At 43.7% G+C, this 16,952-nt stretch overlaps 1 protein-coding gene across 1 annotated transcript in view; it reads right to left on the bottom strand.

The window, feature by feature from the left end:
• FH (fumarate hydratase) overlaps nt 1-16,952 on the bottom strand; it is a 94,440-nt gene that overhangs the window by 17,190 nt on the left and 60,298 nt on the right. The window contains exon 6 of the mRNA XM_075596840.1: nt 14,245-14,410. Within this exon, the coding sequence (XP_075452955.1) occupies nt 14,245-14,410 (166 nt within the window). The remainder of the gene's footprint in view (nt 1-14,244; nt 14,411-16,952) is intronic.

Raw genomic sequence — 16,952 nt, 5'->3', positions numbered from 1 at the left:
CTCCACACACACCTTTTGTAAAGCGCTATATACACTGTGGGTGCTTTATTAAGATACACACACACACACACACACACACACACACACACACACACACACACACACACACCTTTACATCACAAGCATTTAGGGATCATTTAACACCTTAAGTCATAAATCGCATACTGCACAGGGTGTAGGTGTAGGCTTCACCCACAGATAACATTCCAATTGCCTTGTTTCTAAGAAAGTTATTTGGCTTAATCAATTGTAACATCGCCCTAAGAAGAGATCAGAGATCTCGAAAGCTCGCACAAATAAAAGCATTTTGTTAGCCACAGAACAGGATCGACTGTTTGTTTTTGAATATATATATAAGAAAGAAAAAAGGCGCAATCCTGTATAGCAATAAAAAACAGGAAAATGTATTAATTAAGCAAGGAAGGCTAGGTGACTGAACAGATTAAAACAAACACAATGATGCCAATAGACACAATAAACACAATATATGACAATAAAAAACAAGAGTACTCTTGAAAATAAAAAAGAAGGGAAATGTGACCAAAAAATGTCCAATAGCGCAAATGTAGGAGGCAATGAGATGTGGGAGGAATCGTCACTCGATAGGTAACAAATGACTGGAGCAACAAATGGGGAGAGGTAATTGACCCGTCAGATGATAGATTGTGGATGCAAACGTGGAAAAATCAGGCTGATATTGACCTCTATAGATGGAGATGGGGGGGTAAGCAAATAGCATAGGCAAGGGATTAAGGAATGGTCTCACCAAAGGATGTAACCGCGATGACCACAGGGGTCTCTGCGTCCCTCCGTCAGCACACCAACGAAATCACGCTGGAGATGAACATGTGATGCTGATTCGGGTAACACTGGAGACGCTGTTCCACTTCCACTTCCTGGAATACCCCCTCACACAAGACAGCTGTATTCGTTCAAATTGAATATTCACTCGTGTCTCTGCTTGATGTCAGACCCAGACTCAGCCAGACAGACAGATAAATGACCCTTCCACTTTGTTCCGCCAATATAACTGAAATAGTTGCTCTCACTCCTCACATGCGATTAGGCATTCCTCTCACAGTCAGCTGTCGGACATTGATGACGCGAAACTACGCCGTTTCGTCAGCTGTTACGCCGACTTCTTCAAAGGTGAATTCTAGGGGATAAGTGGTGAACCTTTATAGGGTTGACTTAAACCTGATAGGTTAATTAGTAGGAAGACAAATATGATGTCTCTTAAAGAGAAATACATACAGAAAATTACCATCAATGAAACTAGGTTAGGGCCAATATATAACACAAAAAATCTAAGGTGATTGGAATAGGGCTGCAATATAAAACATATATAATAAGGCAAGTCAAATTAAGAAAAAAGATATTATTAAATGTTACATACCAATAATCACAAAATAAATAAATATAAAATAACTATGATATATATATATATATATATATATATATATATATATATATATATATATATATATATATATATATATATATATATATTGAAAAAACACACAAAAAAGTAGCACTACCAAGTATAGTAAATAACTGTGAATAATTAATATAAACACTTAAAGTATATGCAAATTAATAAAAATAACCAACAAATAAATAGTGTCCAAAGAAAAAAAGGATAAGTCCAAATGTCTCCACTTGGTGGTGGTCTGGAGGAGGAGAGAGTCCCAACGATACACTGACCACAGGAGCTCCTTGCTGCTTCAAAAGAAAGTGGTGTAGCCACCCACCATAGATCTACAAAAATAAAACACAAAAAAGCGCAGGCTCCATAGCGCGTAACTGTGTACAAATGAGGGTGAATTTATTAAGAAAAGTGTCCCTAGGAAATACACTTACAAAAAGTTAGAATAAAATATACATTGGAGAGAATCTGTATGGGGCGTCATCTACAGGAGTGAGGGAGAGAGACTCCTGAGGAAGTCACGCAACGTGACGAAACGCGTAGGGACGGGGTGACGTCATCTCAGACGGTCGTGTGGGAGGAGGTCCTGTGTTCTTCTGCACTTTTCCAGCTATTCTGCTTGTGCTTCCACTATTGCACTTTCAAAAGAAGCTCCTTTAACATCAGAGACGCTGAAATGCTGCAGGACTCGTGGCAGGAGTCACAAGCAGTCAAACCAGGTGCTCAGTATCACGGACAAAATCCCTCTCCCCCACTCCTGTAGATGACGCCCCATACAGAATCTCTCCAATGTACATTTTATTCTAACTTTTTGTAAGTGTATCTCCTAGGGACACTTTTCTTAATAAATTCACCCTCATTTGTACACAGTTACGCACTATGGAGCTTGCGCTTTTTTGTGTTTTGTTTATATATATATATATATATATATATATATATATATATATATATATATATATATATATATATATATATATATATATATATATATATACAGGTAAACCCCGTTATAACGCGGTCCTCGGGGTCCACCCCGAGACTACCGCGTTAGTAACGGGGTCGCGCTAATTTTAAAAAAAAATGGCCGCCGCGCGCCTGATCGGGAGGGAGAGAGTGAGGAGGGAAGGAAGGAAGAGGCCTGCACAACATGCGGCCCGTCTGGCCTCTCTGTGGGGCCCGCGATGACTCTGGCCGGGCGCCAGTTAATTAAATAAATTAAAAAAAAAAAAGTTTAAAAAAACCATGGCGATTCATCCCTCTCCCTCCCTCCCAGCCCCCTCCCTTTCCCCTCCCTCTCCCTCCCAGCCCCCGGCAGCCGTGTGTTTTTTTTTCTTCCGGAGAGGTCAGAGCATGAGGGGGCGGGGCTTAGGCTTAGTACTGGGGAGAGAGTATGTGCTGAGCTGATCTAAGGTGTGTGTGTGTGTGTGTGTGTGTGTGTTTGTGTGTGTGTGTGTGTGTTTGTGTGTGTGTGTGTGTGTGTGTGTGTGTGTGTGTGTGTGTGTGTGTGTGTGTAAAACGGGCTGGTGGGGGGTGGGCTGCTGACATGTGAGGGGGGGGTGGGCTGCTGACATGTGAGGGGGGGATGGGCTGCTGACGTGAGGGGGGGATGGGCTGCTGACATGTGAGGGGGGGTGGGCTGCTGACATGTGAGGGGGGGTGGGCTGCTGACATGTGAGGGGGGGTGGGCTGCTGACATGTGAGGGGGGTGGGCTGCTGACATGTGAGGGGGGGTGGGCTACTGACATGTGAGGGGGGTGGGCTGCTGACATGTGAGGGGAGGGGTGGGCTGCTGACATGTGAGTGTATTGTGAGAGCTGAGTGCTGTGAGAGTGTGCTGTGAGCAGTGTGCAGTGAGAGTGTGTGCAGTGAGAGTGTGTGCAGTGAGAGTGTGTGCAGTGAGAGTGTGGGAGTGTGTGCAGTGGGAGTGTGTGCAGTGGGAGTGTGTGCAGTGGGAGTGTGTGCAGTGGGAGTGTGTGCAGTGGGAGTGTGTGCAGTGGGAGTGGGAGTGTGCAGTGGGAGTGTGAGTGGGACTGTGTGCGTGCAGTGGGAGTGTGTGCGTGCAGTGTAGAGTGTGTGTGCAGTGTAAAGTGTGTGCAGTGTGTGCTGGGAGTGTGTGCAGTGTGTGCTGGGAGTGTGAGCAGTGTGTGTGCAGTGAGCAGTGTGTGTGCAGTGAGCAGTGTGTGTGCAGTGAGCAGTGTGTGTGCAGTGAGCAGTGTGTGTGCAGTGAGCAGTGTGTGTGCAGTGAGCAGTGTGTGTGCAGTGAGCAGTGAGCAGTGTGCAGTGAGCAGTGAGTGTGCAGTGAGCAGTGTGTGTGCAGTGAGCAGTGTGTGTGCAGTGCGTGTGTGCAGTGAGAGTGTGTGCAGTGAGAGTGTGTGCAGTGAGCAATGTGTGCAGTGAGCAGTGTGTGCAGTGAACAGCGTGTGCAGTGAACAGCGTGTGCACTGAACAGTGTGTGCAGTGAACAGTGTGTGCAATGAGCAGTGTGTGCAGTAAGCCGTGTGCAGTGTGTGCAGTGACAGTGCAGTGAAAATGGGAGCCACGTGAAAACCGCGTTATAACCGATTCGCGTTATAACGGGTTGCGTTATAACGGGGTTTACCTGTGTGTGTGTGTGTGTGTGTGTGTGTATATGTATATATATATATATATATATGTATATATATATATATATATATATATATATATATATATATATATATATATAGGCTATACGATACCGTGTGAGCGAATATCAGAGGCAGCACTCCAGAAGGTAGTCAAAAAAAATTGTATTTAGTGTGACATATAAACCAACGTTTCGGTCCTCCACACGGGACCTTTCTCATATATATATCATCCAAATCCAAATCCCCTGGTTACTACACGTCTATATGTTGCATATGGACAAGCATCTGCCTTCTAACAAAACGTGAGTGCAAATCTCCATACCATGACCATATTTTTCTAAGAGCTTTTTTTGCACCGCTTTATACGTCAACTTCACTGACTTTAGCTGAAGTTTCTGGATTTCAATTTTATACAGCTTATTGTATTTTTTATGACTGTACTCGAGTTCATTTTTAATGGAAGAATTTGCAGATTTTGCTAGAATTTGCACTACATTATCAGACACTGCCAGTTTCAACGATGCTGAGATAGCCAATATACGGTACACTGAGTCATTTGAATCTGTCTTGGGTCCAGACAAACCAGTGGATATTTATAATGACCTTATTAAACTCAAGAAACGAGAAGTAGATTTCTTTCTTCATGGTGTGACATTATCACACTATCACAAAGAAAAGCTACTCTCGCGTGGTTTTAGAATCAGGAATCAGCCCACCATTGGACGCAATGATCCAGATTTTTGTAAAAAATGGATTGCCATTCTTAAGTGGTCTAGTGACCTCATGATTCTGGTCGTAGAGCAATCTAGTAAAGAAATTGCAAAAATCCGACATGAGATAGATTTGATCCAAGGGAAGCAAGGTGATATGCTTACGGCTGATACAAGCACTGATTGGACAGATAAAATTCCGACCACAATAGACAGCTATAGGGAAAATCTCATCAAGTATAAAAAAGAAAAACTGCGTCTTGTTAAAGCTGATTATAAAGAACTTAAGGTCTATCGCTGGTTGCTAGGACTTGGGGAACTGAATGCTGGCCGTGGGGGACAGAGACGTAACACTACACGTGCAAGAAAGTCTCAGTCTGCTTATAGATCAGGTTTACCCATGAGTGACACTGACTTCTCAGACAATACGGAGGGCTCTGGAAGTGATTTTTTTTAGGTCCAGCGAACGCCGGTCACGCCAAACCACCGTTTCCCGATACAGACGGAACGGACCCACCAGGAGGGGTGGGCAAAAATCGGCGGTATCCAGAGCGCGAAAACAGGAGAGGCAGAGGACCTCGCGGACGCAGGCCAGCACGGTAATATACAATCTTACGGATTTCACTTTGACCGCGGCAAAGCTGAGCGTTCTTCATAAAGGTCTTAGTTTTGTACCGACTAATATACAACGCAGCTTTAACTGGGAAGTGGAAATGTATAAGTTTCACCGACAATTGAGACTTAAGGATTTTTTCATTAAACAGCCCCCACAGAATACCTCAATGAATACAAAAACTTTTAAGTGCAGCAGTAATTTTGATCCTCAGATCAATAATCATAGCATTTCTGCTTTTATGAATGTTTTGGATAAGGAAACTAGTATGGACATTAAGACCAACAAAGTCAGCTATTACAACATCACACGGGAAGAGAAATTGGCTATCGATACACACAGAAAGAATAAAGATATCATTATCCGCGCAGCGAACAAAGGGGGTGGCATTGTGTTACTCAAATATGTGGATTATAAAAAGGAAATAGAGGATCAATTATCCAATACATCCACATATAGACGCTTACCAGGGGTCCTACAGTGGAATATAAAAAGGAAGTGGATTCTATCATACAGATGGGAATTTTGAACAACTGGATTTCTGAAGAAACGGGCAAATTTCTTTCACAGCCCTTCCCTAGAATGCCAATCCTGTACACTTTACCTAAAATACATAAATCGGCCACGAAGCCCCCTGGAAGGCCCATTATTTCCGCCAGAGGATATCTGTGCCATCCGCTTTCTCAGTTTATTGATTTTTTTCTTCAGCCTATGGTCATTGGTATGAGCACTTATGTCAAAGATACCACCGATTTCATTTTGCAGATTGGAGACATTAAATTGGAAAAGATGGATTACATTCTAGTTACTCTTGACGTTGGTAGTTTGTACACTAATATACCCCACAAAGAGGGGTTAGATGCTGTCAGATCTAGGTTTAGGGCCTATACATCACATATGGGTCCACCGGAGGAATTTTTATTGTTGCTTATGGAAATCATCCTAAACAAAAATTACTTTAGATTCAAGAGAAATATGTTTTTGCAGCTCAGTGCTACCGCAATGGGGTCTAACATGGCCCCTGCCTATGCTAATTTGTATATGGATATATATGAACATACCCATATTTTACATGATGCTCCACGTGCAGGATGTATCAAGAAATATCTACGATACATAGATGACATCTTTCTAATATGGGACGGGCCAGAGTCTGCGCTCTTAGAATTTATTGAATATTTGAATCAAATTCCATCTACAATTAGATTTACACCACAATTCAGTAACACTGAGATTTCTTTTTTGGACACCATCGTGTACAGTGCTGAAGGTGGCCTGGCTACTAGACTTTATCATAAGGATACGGACAGAAATACACGTTTGTACGCTACCAGCCATCATCCAACACCACTCAAGAAGGGACTTCCTTTTTCCCAATTCCTCAGAGTGAAGAGGATTATCTCAAATCCAGATGAGGTGGAACCTGCACTTTTGGACATGGCAAAATGTTTTCGGGATAGGGGCTATGATCATAAAGACATTGAAGATGCCCTTAATAAAGTAAGAAGCATTGACAGAGAAGTTTTGTTACAACCAAATGACAATAAACCTACGCAAGAACGATGTCATTTTGTCAGTACTTTTTCCACCGCGTCTAATCGCATTAAACGCAGCGTACATAAAAACTGGCATATCTTATCTAATGATAATAAAATTGGAACAATCTACAAGAATCCCCCTTTATTCTGTTATAAACGGGGCCGGAACTTAGGGGATATGCTGACGCAAACAGACCCGGTCGACAAGTATGCACTTGCTAAATCCTGGCTTAATAGAAAACCTGGATCATACCGTTGCCATGGATGTACCAATTGTGGTTTTATGCAAACGGGTTCCAGTTACTCTCACCCTCATAGTGGGGCTCAAATCAGGATCAAACATTTTCTTAACTGTAAGTCGCGCTTTGTTGTTTACATGATCAAATGCCCTTGCGGCATTCACTACGTCGGCAAAACTACACGTATGTTAAAAGAAAGAATTGCGATCCATCGTTCTACTATCAGAAAGGCATTGAATAGCACTGATGACAACACTGAGCTCAAATATCTGCCTGTTGCTAGACACTTTAAAGAAATGCGGCACTCTTTGGCCACTATGCGCTGTATGCCCATCCTTCAAGTGCAGCCACCGCCATGTGGTGGTGACAGGAATAAGATGCTTTTGCAACAGGAAGCAAGATTAATTTATGAGCTCAGGACTATTTCACCATATGGACTCAATGAGGACTTAAAGTTGAGCTGTTTTTTGTAAAATTGTTTATCATTTTTTCAGTTTTTCATTGCATATGATTTCCACAGTACTGTTTAGTTCTTTCCATGTTTCCTTCCCTGTATGTTTCATTTTTGTTCACTTTCTTCACACTTTGGTGGCTTTTATCACTTGGTGACCCAGGTTTGACATCTATCAGCAGTACACTATATAGGTTGGCATGGAGTTAACACTGAGCGTTATGATGTCCATTGTTGAGGGTTATTTTTGTCTTTTAAAGTTATGTACATATCATGTTCACATTTTTTATTCAGTGTGCTCTTAGTTTAATTGCTTGTATTAAGCATAGCTAGCATGTTTAAAATTGCATGGTCATTTTGTTAGTATTTAATTTGTACATTTTCATTTACTATCAGAGACATTGTGGCCCATTATTTATATATAGATACTTATGTAGTGGGCAGTGGATTCTGTGATGGTTGAGGCGTGTATTTTTTTAGTTTAGTTATGCGCCCATTGGGGTATTTATTGTATCACCCGCAATAGTTATTGCCATTGTGGCAAATCCCCTAGAGGGAAGGTTCATCTATTTGGTTGGCCCAGTATAATTGGGAGAAATTGCGTTCGCATACTTCCCTCATCACTACAGACGCTGTCGGGTCGTTAGGGGTTAGAAGCACATGCGCGATCTAAGAGAGCAGGACAGACTGCGTGCGCACCCCTCCCCTCATTACTATAGACGCCGTCGGGTTGCTAGTGGCGTAGTGCAGTAGCGCATGCGCAGACAGAGAGGGGAGTCCGTTATGCTGTTAGTGCAGCATGACCGGGTTTATTAGATGCACGCACCTTCCCCTATTTTTTAGATGCCTACAGCAAGATTCAGAAGCGTATGCATGGCCCCTGTTTATAAACATTATGCTCCAACTGATGCGTGTTCTTTTTGGTTGCTATACACGCGATCGGGTTGCCCAGTGACGTCACTACATGGACGACAGGGTTATACTATATGACCATCCCTGCCAGGTTTTAGATGCCGTGATGCCATTGGTGCTGGTTAGTATCAGTATGTCTTATTGGCTGCAATATGTAGTGGGTTGTACCTGGGACTGCAATTTGGGTTCTCATCATTGGTTTCAGGTGATTTTATGTATGGGATTAGGGGTATATATGGGTGCTTGTATCAGTCAGTTGTGCACTGCCCTGAGGAAGGTCCCTCTACGAGGACCGAAACGTTGGCGGCCCTGTGTTTCACAATACACATTTCAGAATCATCATTGCGGTGTGCTGTCTTTTTTGGTCATCAGGATCCCCCTGGTTACCACACACACACACACACACACACACACACACATATATATATATATATTATATATATATATATATAATTATATATATATATATATATATATATATATATATATATATATATATATATATATATATATATATACATACTAAATATTAATAAAAATAATAATGAAATGTAAAAAAAAATAATAAAATTTTTTTTTTCATTTTTTTATATAAATTATAATAAAAATTGTGAATCTGGAAAAATTGAAATATATATATATATATATATATATATATATATATATATATATATATATATAATAACATTAAGCATAGACATGTAAGGAAAACAGACTAAAAAATAGAGGAAGGTCAATAAAATAAAAATATGTGTGTACATTCATGTAAAATGTGTATACACACATGTAGTGCATATATAATCATCACATGCGTGGACACAAGTATTCATATGTAAACAATAAAGTAAACAAATATATATAGAAATGTGGACATACACATAAATAACTCAGACAGAATCGATGACATGCAAACTGTCCCTAATATGTGACCTCAAAGTTGATGCATGGGTCTGAAGATAATAATCAACATATTGGGACAAGTTCGACAATGTCATCGAATCTGTCCCGGACACTATAGGTCTGCCAGGGGGAGAAGTGAGGGACTTGTGAACCTTGGGCAAATTATAAAAATAGGAACCCGGGGAAATGTGATATATAAAAATTTAAATGCAGTGTCTGTAAGAATACCGTTGGTCTGGGCTTCTTTGTATTGCCATAAGTTTGGCTTGGAAAACAACAGTGGGGTCAGGTTGTATTTTAACATAAGAAGTCTCATCTGAAAGGAGGCGGTGTGCTTCACCAATATAGGCTAACCTATCTTGAAGCACTATACTGCCTCCTTTATCTGTCTGGCGAATAACCAATTCAGAATTATTCTGTAGTTGTTCAATAGCTATTATTTCGCCGCAGGACAGATTTTTCTTTAGCGGTTTAGAGCGTTGATCCTTGCATAAATCTTGAAGTTCGCTATGAACCATAGAGTAAAACGTCTCTATATAACTTCCCTTCGGTTGATAAGGGGGAAAAATGAGATTTTGGCCAAAATGGAGAGTGATTAATGGGTATGACATCAGTTGTAGCAGAGAACATTAGATCCACATTTGATGACGTGCAATTGTCATCAAACTGATCTAACCATAAGCCAGTCGTAGTGTCCATCAGACCTTGGTTGTTAATATCAAATAATTGTGTGAGATCTACATTGTTTTTCAAAAGAAAATGTCTTTTGAGAGTTAATTTCTGTATAAAACGGTTAAGGTCAACAAACAAATCAAAGGGATCCGAATAGGCACTGAGACAAAAGGACAAACCTTTATTGAGAATACGGATCTGATCAGGAGTGAGCATATGTGAAGAAAGATAATAAATAAATATAGGTTCAGGAGGCATTGAATTAATAATTTTCAATGCCTTCTTCTCTTGGAGCCTTCTTCCTGCTCTAACTCCTCTTCCCTTGAACTTCCTCTTTTTAGTGAGGTGTTCATGGGATTCAGATCCTGTTCTAGTGTGTGATGCAATTGATCTTCTTTGGAACACATCGCATTTGGCCCCCTCTCTAAAAAGAAGTATGGGAGTTTTTAATATCTGTCGAGTTTTTGGGTCTAGCTCCCAACTGAATATCAGTAGAGACATCATATTTGTCTTCCTACTAATTAACCTATCAGGTTTAAGTCAACCCTATAAAGGTTCACCACTTATCCCCTAGAATTCACCCTTGAAGAAGTCGACGCAACAGCTAACGAAATGGCGTAGGTTCGCGTCATCAATGTGCGACAGCTGACTGTGAGAGGAGTGCCTAATCGCTTATGAGGAGTGAGAGCAACTATTTCAGTTATATTGGCGGAACAAAGTGAAGGCTGCATTTGTCTGTCTGTCTGGCTGAGTCTGAGTCTGACATCAAGCAGAGACACGAGTGAATATCCAATTTGAACGAACACAGCTGTCTTGTGTGAGGGGGTAATCCAGGAAGTGGAAGTGGAACAGCGTCCCCAGTGTTACCCGGATCAGCATCACATGTTCATCTCCAGCGTGATTTCGTTGGTGTGCTGACGGAGGGACGCGGAGACCCCTGTGGTCATAGCGGTTACATCCTTTGGTGAGACCATTCCTTAATCCCTTGCCTATGCTATTTGCTTACCCCCCATCTCCATCTATAGAGGTCAATATCAGCCTGATTTTTCCACGTTTGCATCCACAATCTATCATCTGACGGGTCAATTACCTCTCCCCATTTGTTGCTCCAGTCATTTGCTAGATATCGAGTGACGATTCCTCCCACATCTCACTGCCTCCTACATTTGCGCTATTGGACATTTTTTGGTTACATTTCCCTTCTTTTTTATTTTCAAGAGTACTCTTGTTTTTTATTGTCATATATTGTGTTTATTGTGTCTATTGGTATCATTGTGTTTGTTTTAATCTGTTCAGTCACCTAGCCTTCCTTGCTTAATTAATAAAATTTTCTGTTTTTTATTGCTATACAGGATTGCGCCTTTTTTCTTTCTTCCATTTAATCAGGATAGGTATATCCTCATTAGGGCTACATCCTGCTAGCTCATTTCACCTGGGTCAGCACATTTATTAGTCACCCATTTACTCACTTATAGTATTTCATTTGTGTTAGTCCTAGAGCTGATTTCTTTCTGTTGTGTTATATATATATCTCCACAGGCAGCAATGAACTTATGTAACTACAGCATTATCTTTATATCAAGCATTTTTCTTACATTTTCCTTGTGTCTGTAAAACACTAAAAAATCAGAAATACTTTACTACTAAACTACTGTATATACCATATTGTTATCAAAGAATGCTCTATACCAGCGGTGCGCAAACTGGGGGGCGCAAGATTGTTTAGGGGGGGCGCAGTAAGCAGCGGCGATTTTGCCAGGAGCAGAGGGAAAAAAGCCGTCTGCAGCTGCAATTTTTCTTTTGGCCATTAGGTGGCGCTGTGCTGCTCTGTGCTACAGTACACAGCAGCATCTCGTTGCTTCCTGCATCTGCGTGTGTGACATGGGGAGAGGGGGTGAGTGAGACTGGCACATGGGGGAGTGAGACTGGCACATGGGGGAGTGAGACTGGCACATGGGGGAGTGAGACTGGCACATGGGGGGGAGTGAGACTGGGACATGGGGGGGAGTGAGACTGGGACATGGGGGGGAGTGAGACTGGGACATGGGGGGGAGTGAGACTGGGACATGGGGGGGAGTGAGACTGGGACATGGGGGGGAGTGAAACTGGGACATGGGGGGGAGTGAGACTGGGACATGGGGGAGTGAGACTGGGACATGGGGGAGTGAGACTGGGACATGGGGGGGAGTGACGGGACATGGGGGAGTGAGACTGGGACATGGGGGAGTGAGACTGGGACATGGGGGGAGTGAGACTGGGACATGGGGGGAGTGAGACTGGCACATGGGGGAGTGGGACTGGCACATGGGGGAGTGGGACTGGCACATGGGGTGAGTGGGACTGGGACATGGGGTGAGTGAGACTGGGACATGGGGTGAGTGAGACTGGGACATGGGGTGAGTGAGACTGGGACATGGGGTGAGTGAGACTGGGACATGTGGGAGTGAGACTGGCACATGGGGGAGTGAGACTGGCACATGGGGGAGTGAGACTGGGACATGGGGGGGTGAGACTGGGACATGGGGGGGGTGAGACTGGGACATGGGGGGGTGAGACTGGGACATGGGGGGGAGTGAGACTGGGACATGGGGGGGAGTGAGACTGGGACATGGGGCGAGTGAGACTGGGACATGGGGGGGGGAGACTGGGACATGTGGGGGGAGTGAGACTGGGACATGGGGGGGAGTGAGACTGGGACATGGGGGGAGTGAGACTGGGACATGGGGGGGAGAGTGAGACTGGGACATGGGGGGGGAGAGTGAGACTGGGACATGGGGGAGTGTGAGACTGAGGCATGGGGAGGGTGTGAGTGACATGAGGGGGGTGAGAGTGTGAGATGGGGAGGGGGGTGAGAGTGAGTGTGACATGGGGAGGGGGGTGAAAGAGCTACATGGGGATGGGGATGAGAGAGACATTGGTGTGAGGGAGGGAGACACTGGCAGGAGGGAGAGAGACACACAATGGCTGGAGGGAGAGTGTGAGAGAGACACCGGGTGGAGGGAGAAACAATAGCTGGTTGGAGAGTGCAAGAGAGACACTGGGGGGAGGGAGAGGCAATGGCTGGAAGGAGAGTGAGAGACAATGGAGGGAGGGAGACACTAGGGGGAGGGAGAAAGAGAGAGAGACACACCGGGGGAGGGAAAGAGAGTGGGGGGAGACACTGAGGGGAGGGATAGAGAGGGACTGGAGGGGGTGTGAGAAATACAGGGAGTTGGAGAGACTGGAAGAGGAGTGTGAGACTGGAAGAGGGGAGAGAGTGAGAGACAATGGGGGGAGGGAGAAAGAGACACACACTGGGGGGAGGGAAAGAGAGTGGGGGGGGAGGGGGAGACACTGAGGGGAGGAATAGAGAGGGACAGGAGGGGGAGTGAGAAATACAGGGAGAGACTGGAAGAGGTTAGAGAGGTCCTGAGGTGTTCTAATGTGGCGGGAAGAGAGAGATTAATAATACAGCAGAAATGGGAACGCTATTAGACAAATATTATAATATTTATTTTTAAGTTATGTAATTTGTGCTATAAATACTTTTTTTGTAGACGCGTGGCGGGGGCGTTACAAAGCTGGTTCGCCCTCAATGGCTGAACCAGCTCACGTGCACTGACGTCATGTGATTTTGATTACATCAGGCAGGGGGGGCCCGAGAAATTTCATGGATGAAAAGGGGGGCTCGGCATAAAAAGTTTGCTCACCCCTGCTCTATACAATTACATTTGCAAAACCTGTCTCTAAATGCTTTCCACCACACGGTCTGAGTCTCAATCCTGTTCTTCTACATTTTACTTCCCTTACTATTATCCTTGTATTGTCTTGCAATTTATATTATTTGTGATTTCCTATTTTGTGCCTCAGCTCTACATACTGTAATTACACTTTGTAAAAAGCTTGAAGTGAGGTTTGCTACTCTTTTCCAAGGGTAAACCAACTACGTAGGCAACATTTTTATGGTTACAGATTCCAGTTACGTTACTAGGAAACTGAAAGTAGTCTTCTCATGGGGTTCTGCAGTATGTATGCTCACCTCAGATTTCTTTATGTTTGTTGTATTTCAAATAGTATTCTATTAAGGAAGCTAATGAAAAAGGACTAGAAAGCTCCTTCAGTACCGTTCTTCTTATTGATAGGCGGTGCATAAAATGAAACCGTTGAAATAGGAAAGTCTGTTACCATTATTAATTACCTGTGAGTTCCGCCACTTTTGCAGCAACCTTCTCCGCAAATCCAATTCTAGAATTTAATCCAGTACCAACCGCTGTGCCCCCAGCTGCTAGTTCGTAGACCCTTGGCAATGCTGCTTCAATTCTATTAATGCCATATTTAATTTGTTGAACGTAAGCACTGAACTCCTATTGTGGAAACAAAAAAATTACATACACACAAAAAAAGGTCCCAGTGGGGACCAATATGTTGATGCATAAATCCCCATTAAGTTTTATACTATGTTACCTCCACCGTGGAAGAAACCTTCCACTGCAGTAAGGGATTCTGGGAAATGACATGCAATTGAGCACACGTGTCACCTTTTGCCTGAAATCCATTTTTACATGGAACCCTTATAAGATAATGCTCGCTGCATTGCACAGCTTTTCAGCACAGCATGGGTTAAGATGCATAGCCAGTTAACGTACCCACAACAGCTGTTTCGACCTTTTGGGTCTCGTGTGAGGCTTGTTATACTGGCTTTGCAATTTGAAGCTTGAATAGGTATCCACCACACATTAGTTAAGTTATGGTGGGTAATAAAAGTGACAAAAAAAACTCCACCGTAAAGCATATAGCAAATGGAAATATTACTGTGTGCTCATTGGCATGTCTTAAGACAGGTCTGCAACCCCGCCTTTCACCATTATAGCCCAGCATAGAGTGCTTCCACTGCAGCAAGGGATTCTGGGAAATGACATGTGAATGAGCACACAGTGCCACCTGTCAATTTGCAATGTGAATGATATATATATATGCTATGGCGGGCAGTGCAGGGACAAGAGCCGTCCCTCTATGGGGCCAAGCCAAGTACAAGGGGTGGCCACTGCGTGGCCAGATTTTCCTGAAGACAGGGTAATTGTGCTCAATACTGGCGACGAGCGCGGTGGCCACGTCCCCCAGCTGTTCAAACAATGAGGGGGAAACTGCTAGGTGACATCATGGCAGCGCCCCCACCACGACTCGGTAACGCCCCCTACAGCTCACTGCAGACCGGGGATCAGAACTGCACGCGCCGCCAGCCTGGCAGGCATGCGTGCAGTGCAGACAGCGGGGCCGTAGCCTAAGGCTGAGTCCCCAGTCAGCACTGTGGCACGCATGCCCGGCGGCGCGTGCACAGCGCTACACCGCGATCTGCGGTCTGAGTGGAGAGAGCGTTTGCGACGAGAGGGGGCATGGCGGTAAGTTTGCGGGGGCATGGCCATGATGTCCCGCGGCTGGTTCGCCCTCATTGGCTGAACCGCCGGTGGGGGCATGGCCACGCCTCCGTCGCAAATGCCAATCTCAATTTCCCCTGCCTGCCTGAAAACCTGTCGCGCACCGCTGGGGAAAAGTGCGCGACAAGGTAGGAACTGGGACCGGAGGAACTGGGGGGGCGGGGCTTGATCGCACAGCGCACAAGTAGTTAGTGGGACCGCAGGATAAGGGAGATCCCGAAGTTTAATACTACTATCCAGAATAGGACGACACAGGAGAGGGGACGACCGTGACCTGAGCTCCGCATTAGACACCACACCAGAGACGGCCAGAGAGAGGACACATGAGGCTATCAGCTGGAAAGCCTTATATTCAAAATGCATAAAACTCAAGAAACACGTTTGTGTGCTATAACCGCATTTTTATTCCGATTTCAAATAAAAACGGTATTACGCTAGGGTTCTTCTATATATCTTTTTCTAAAAAGGCTCCCAATAAACCGATAAACGTCTATTGTATATGTATATATAATGCCAACATTTAATAACATTTATCACATGGAATAGAAGCTCAGTGCTAGAAAGCGGCAAAGCTTTTCTGGAAATTATACTATACTGGTTTAACTGTTTAGACAATATGTATTACGTGTATATACATCAAAAGGTGCATAGGACAACTGGCTTGGATATTAATTACCGTATTTCCTCGATTCTAAGGTGCCATTGAATGTGAGACGCACCATTGATTTAATAACAGCTTTTCGGCAAAAAAAAAAAGAAACACTACATTAAATGTACAGAAAAAAATTACGACAACTTAAATGAAGGCACCTTCAGCCTGTCAAAGGGCAACGGCAACCTCTTGCTCAACACTACGAGCGGCATGCTAGGGTTGACAGCATCACGTTCTAAGAACGCCATTCAACAAAGTAGGAGATCACGTGATCATTGGTTGACTCGCATTAGCGGCCATATTGCTCCAGGAACCATTCAGTTATGAATACCCGTTTTTCAATGTATGCCAGCACATACAAAGCTGCTATTCCAGATTGGGGACGAAGAGAAGGGATATGTCTTCATCTCTGATTGGAAGAAGGAAACTTATCTGGGGCATTATAACAATATAACATTTTTACATATACTTCAGTTCAAATGGCCAACTACATAACAACTTACTCCTCTTCATAGTGGCTGGCAAGTTTTTTTTGACATTGATTGTAAGACGCATCCCGCTTTTAGAAAAGTTTAAATGTTAAAAAAAAGTGTCTTAGAAATGAGGAAATACAGCATTAAAATTATATACGGTTAGTAGTCAACAAGCTTCTAAAACCCTTACCAAGTGAATCCTGGCATTCTTAAAGAAACAGTTCCATCTGCTTCCCCTCCACCCCCCACAGGGGATCTCTAGAGCTGAACCACTTTAATTTAATTTAAGCTAGAATACTTACCAGTGAAGGTGCCACCGGTACTTATTGGAGGTTTAAATCTCCTG

Source organism: Ascaphus truei, chromosome 4 (genome assembly GCF_040206685.1).
Source record: "Ascaphus truei isolate aAscTru1 chromosome 4, aAscTru1.hap1, whole genome shotgun sequence".
In the NCBI taxonomy this organism is placed as follows: Eukaryota; Metazoa; Chordata; class Amphibia; order Anura; family Ascaphidae; genus Ascaphus; species Ascaphus truei.
The sequence above is the reverse complement of the archived record's forward strand: the minus strand, read 5'-3'. Positions and strand labels throughout refer to the sequence as shown.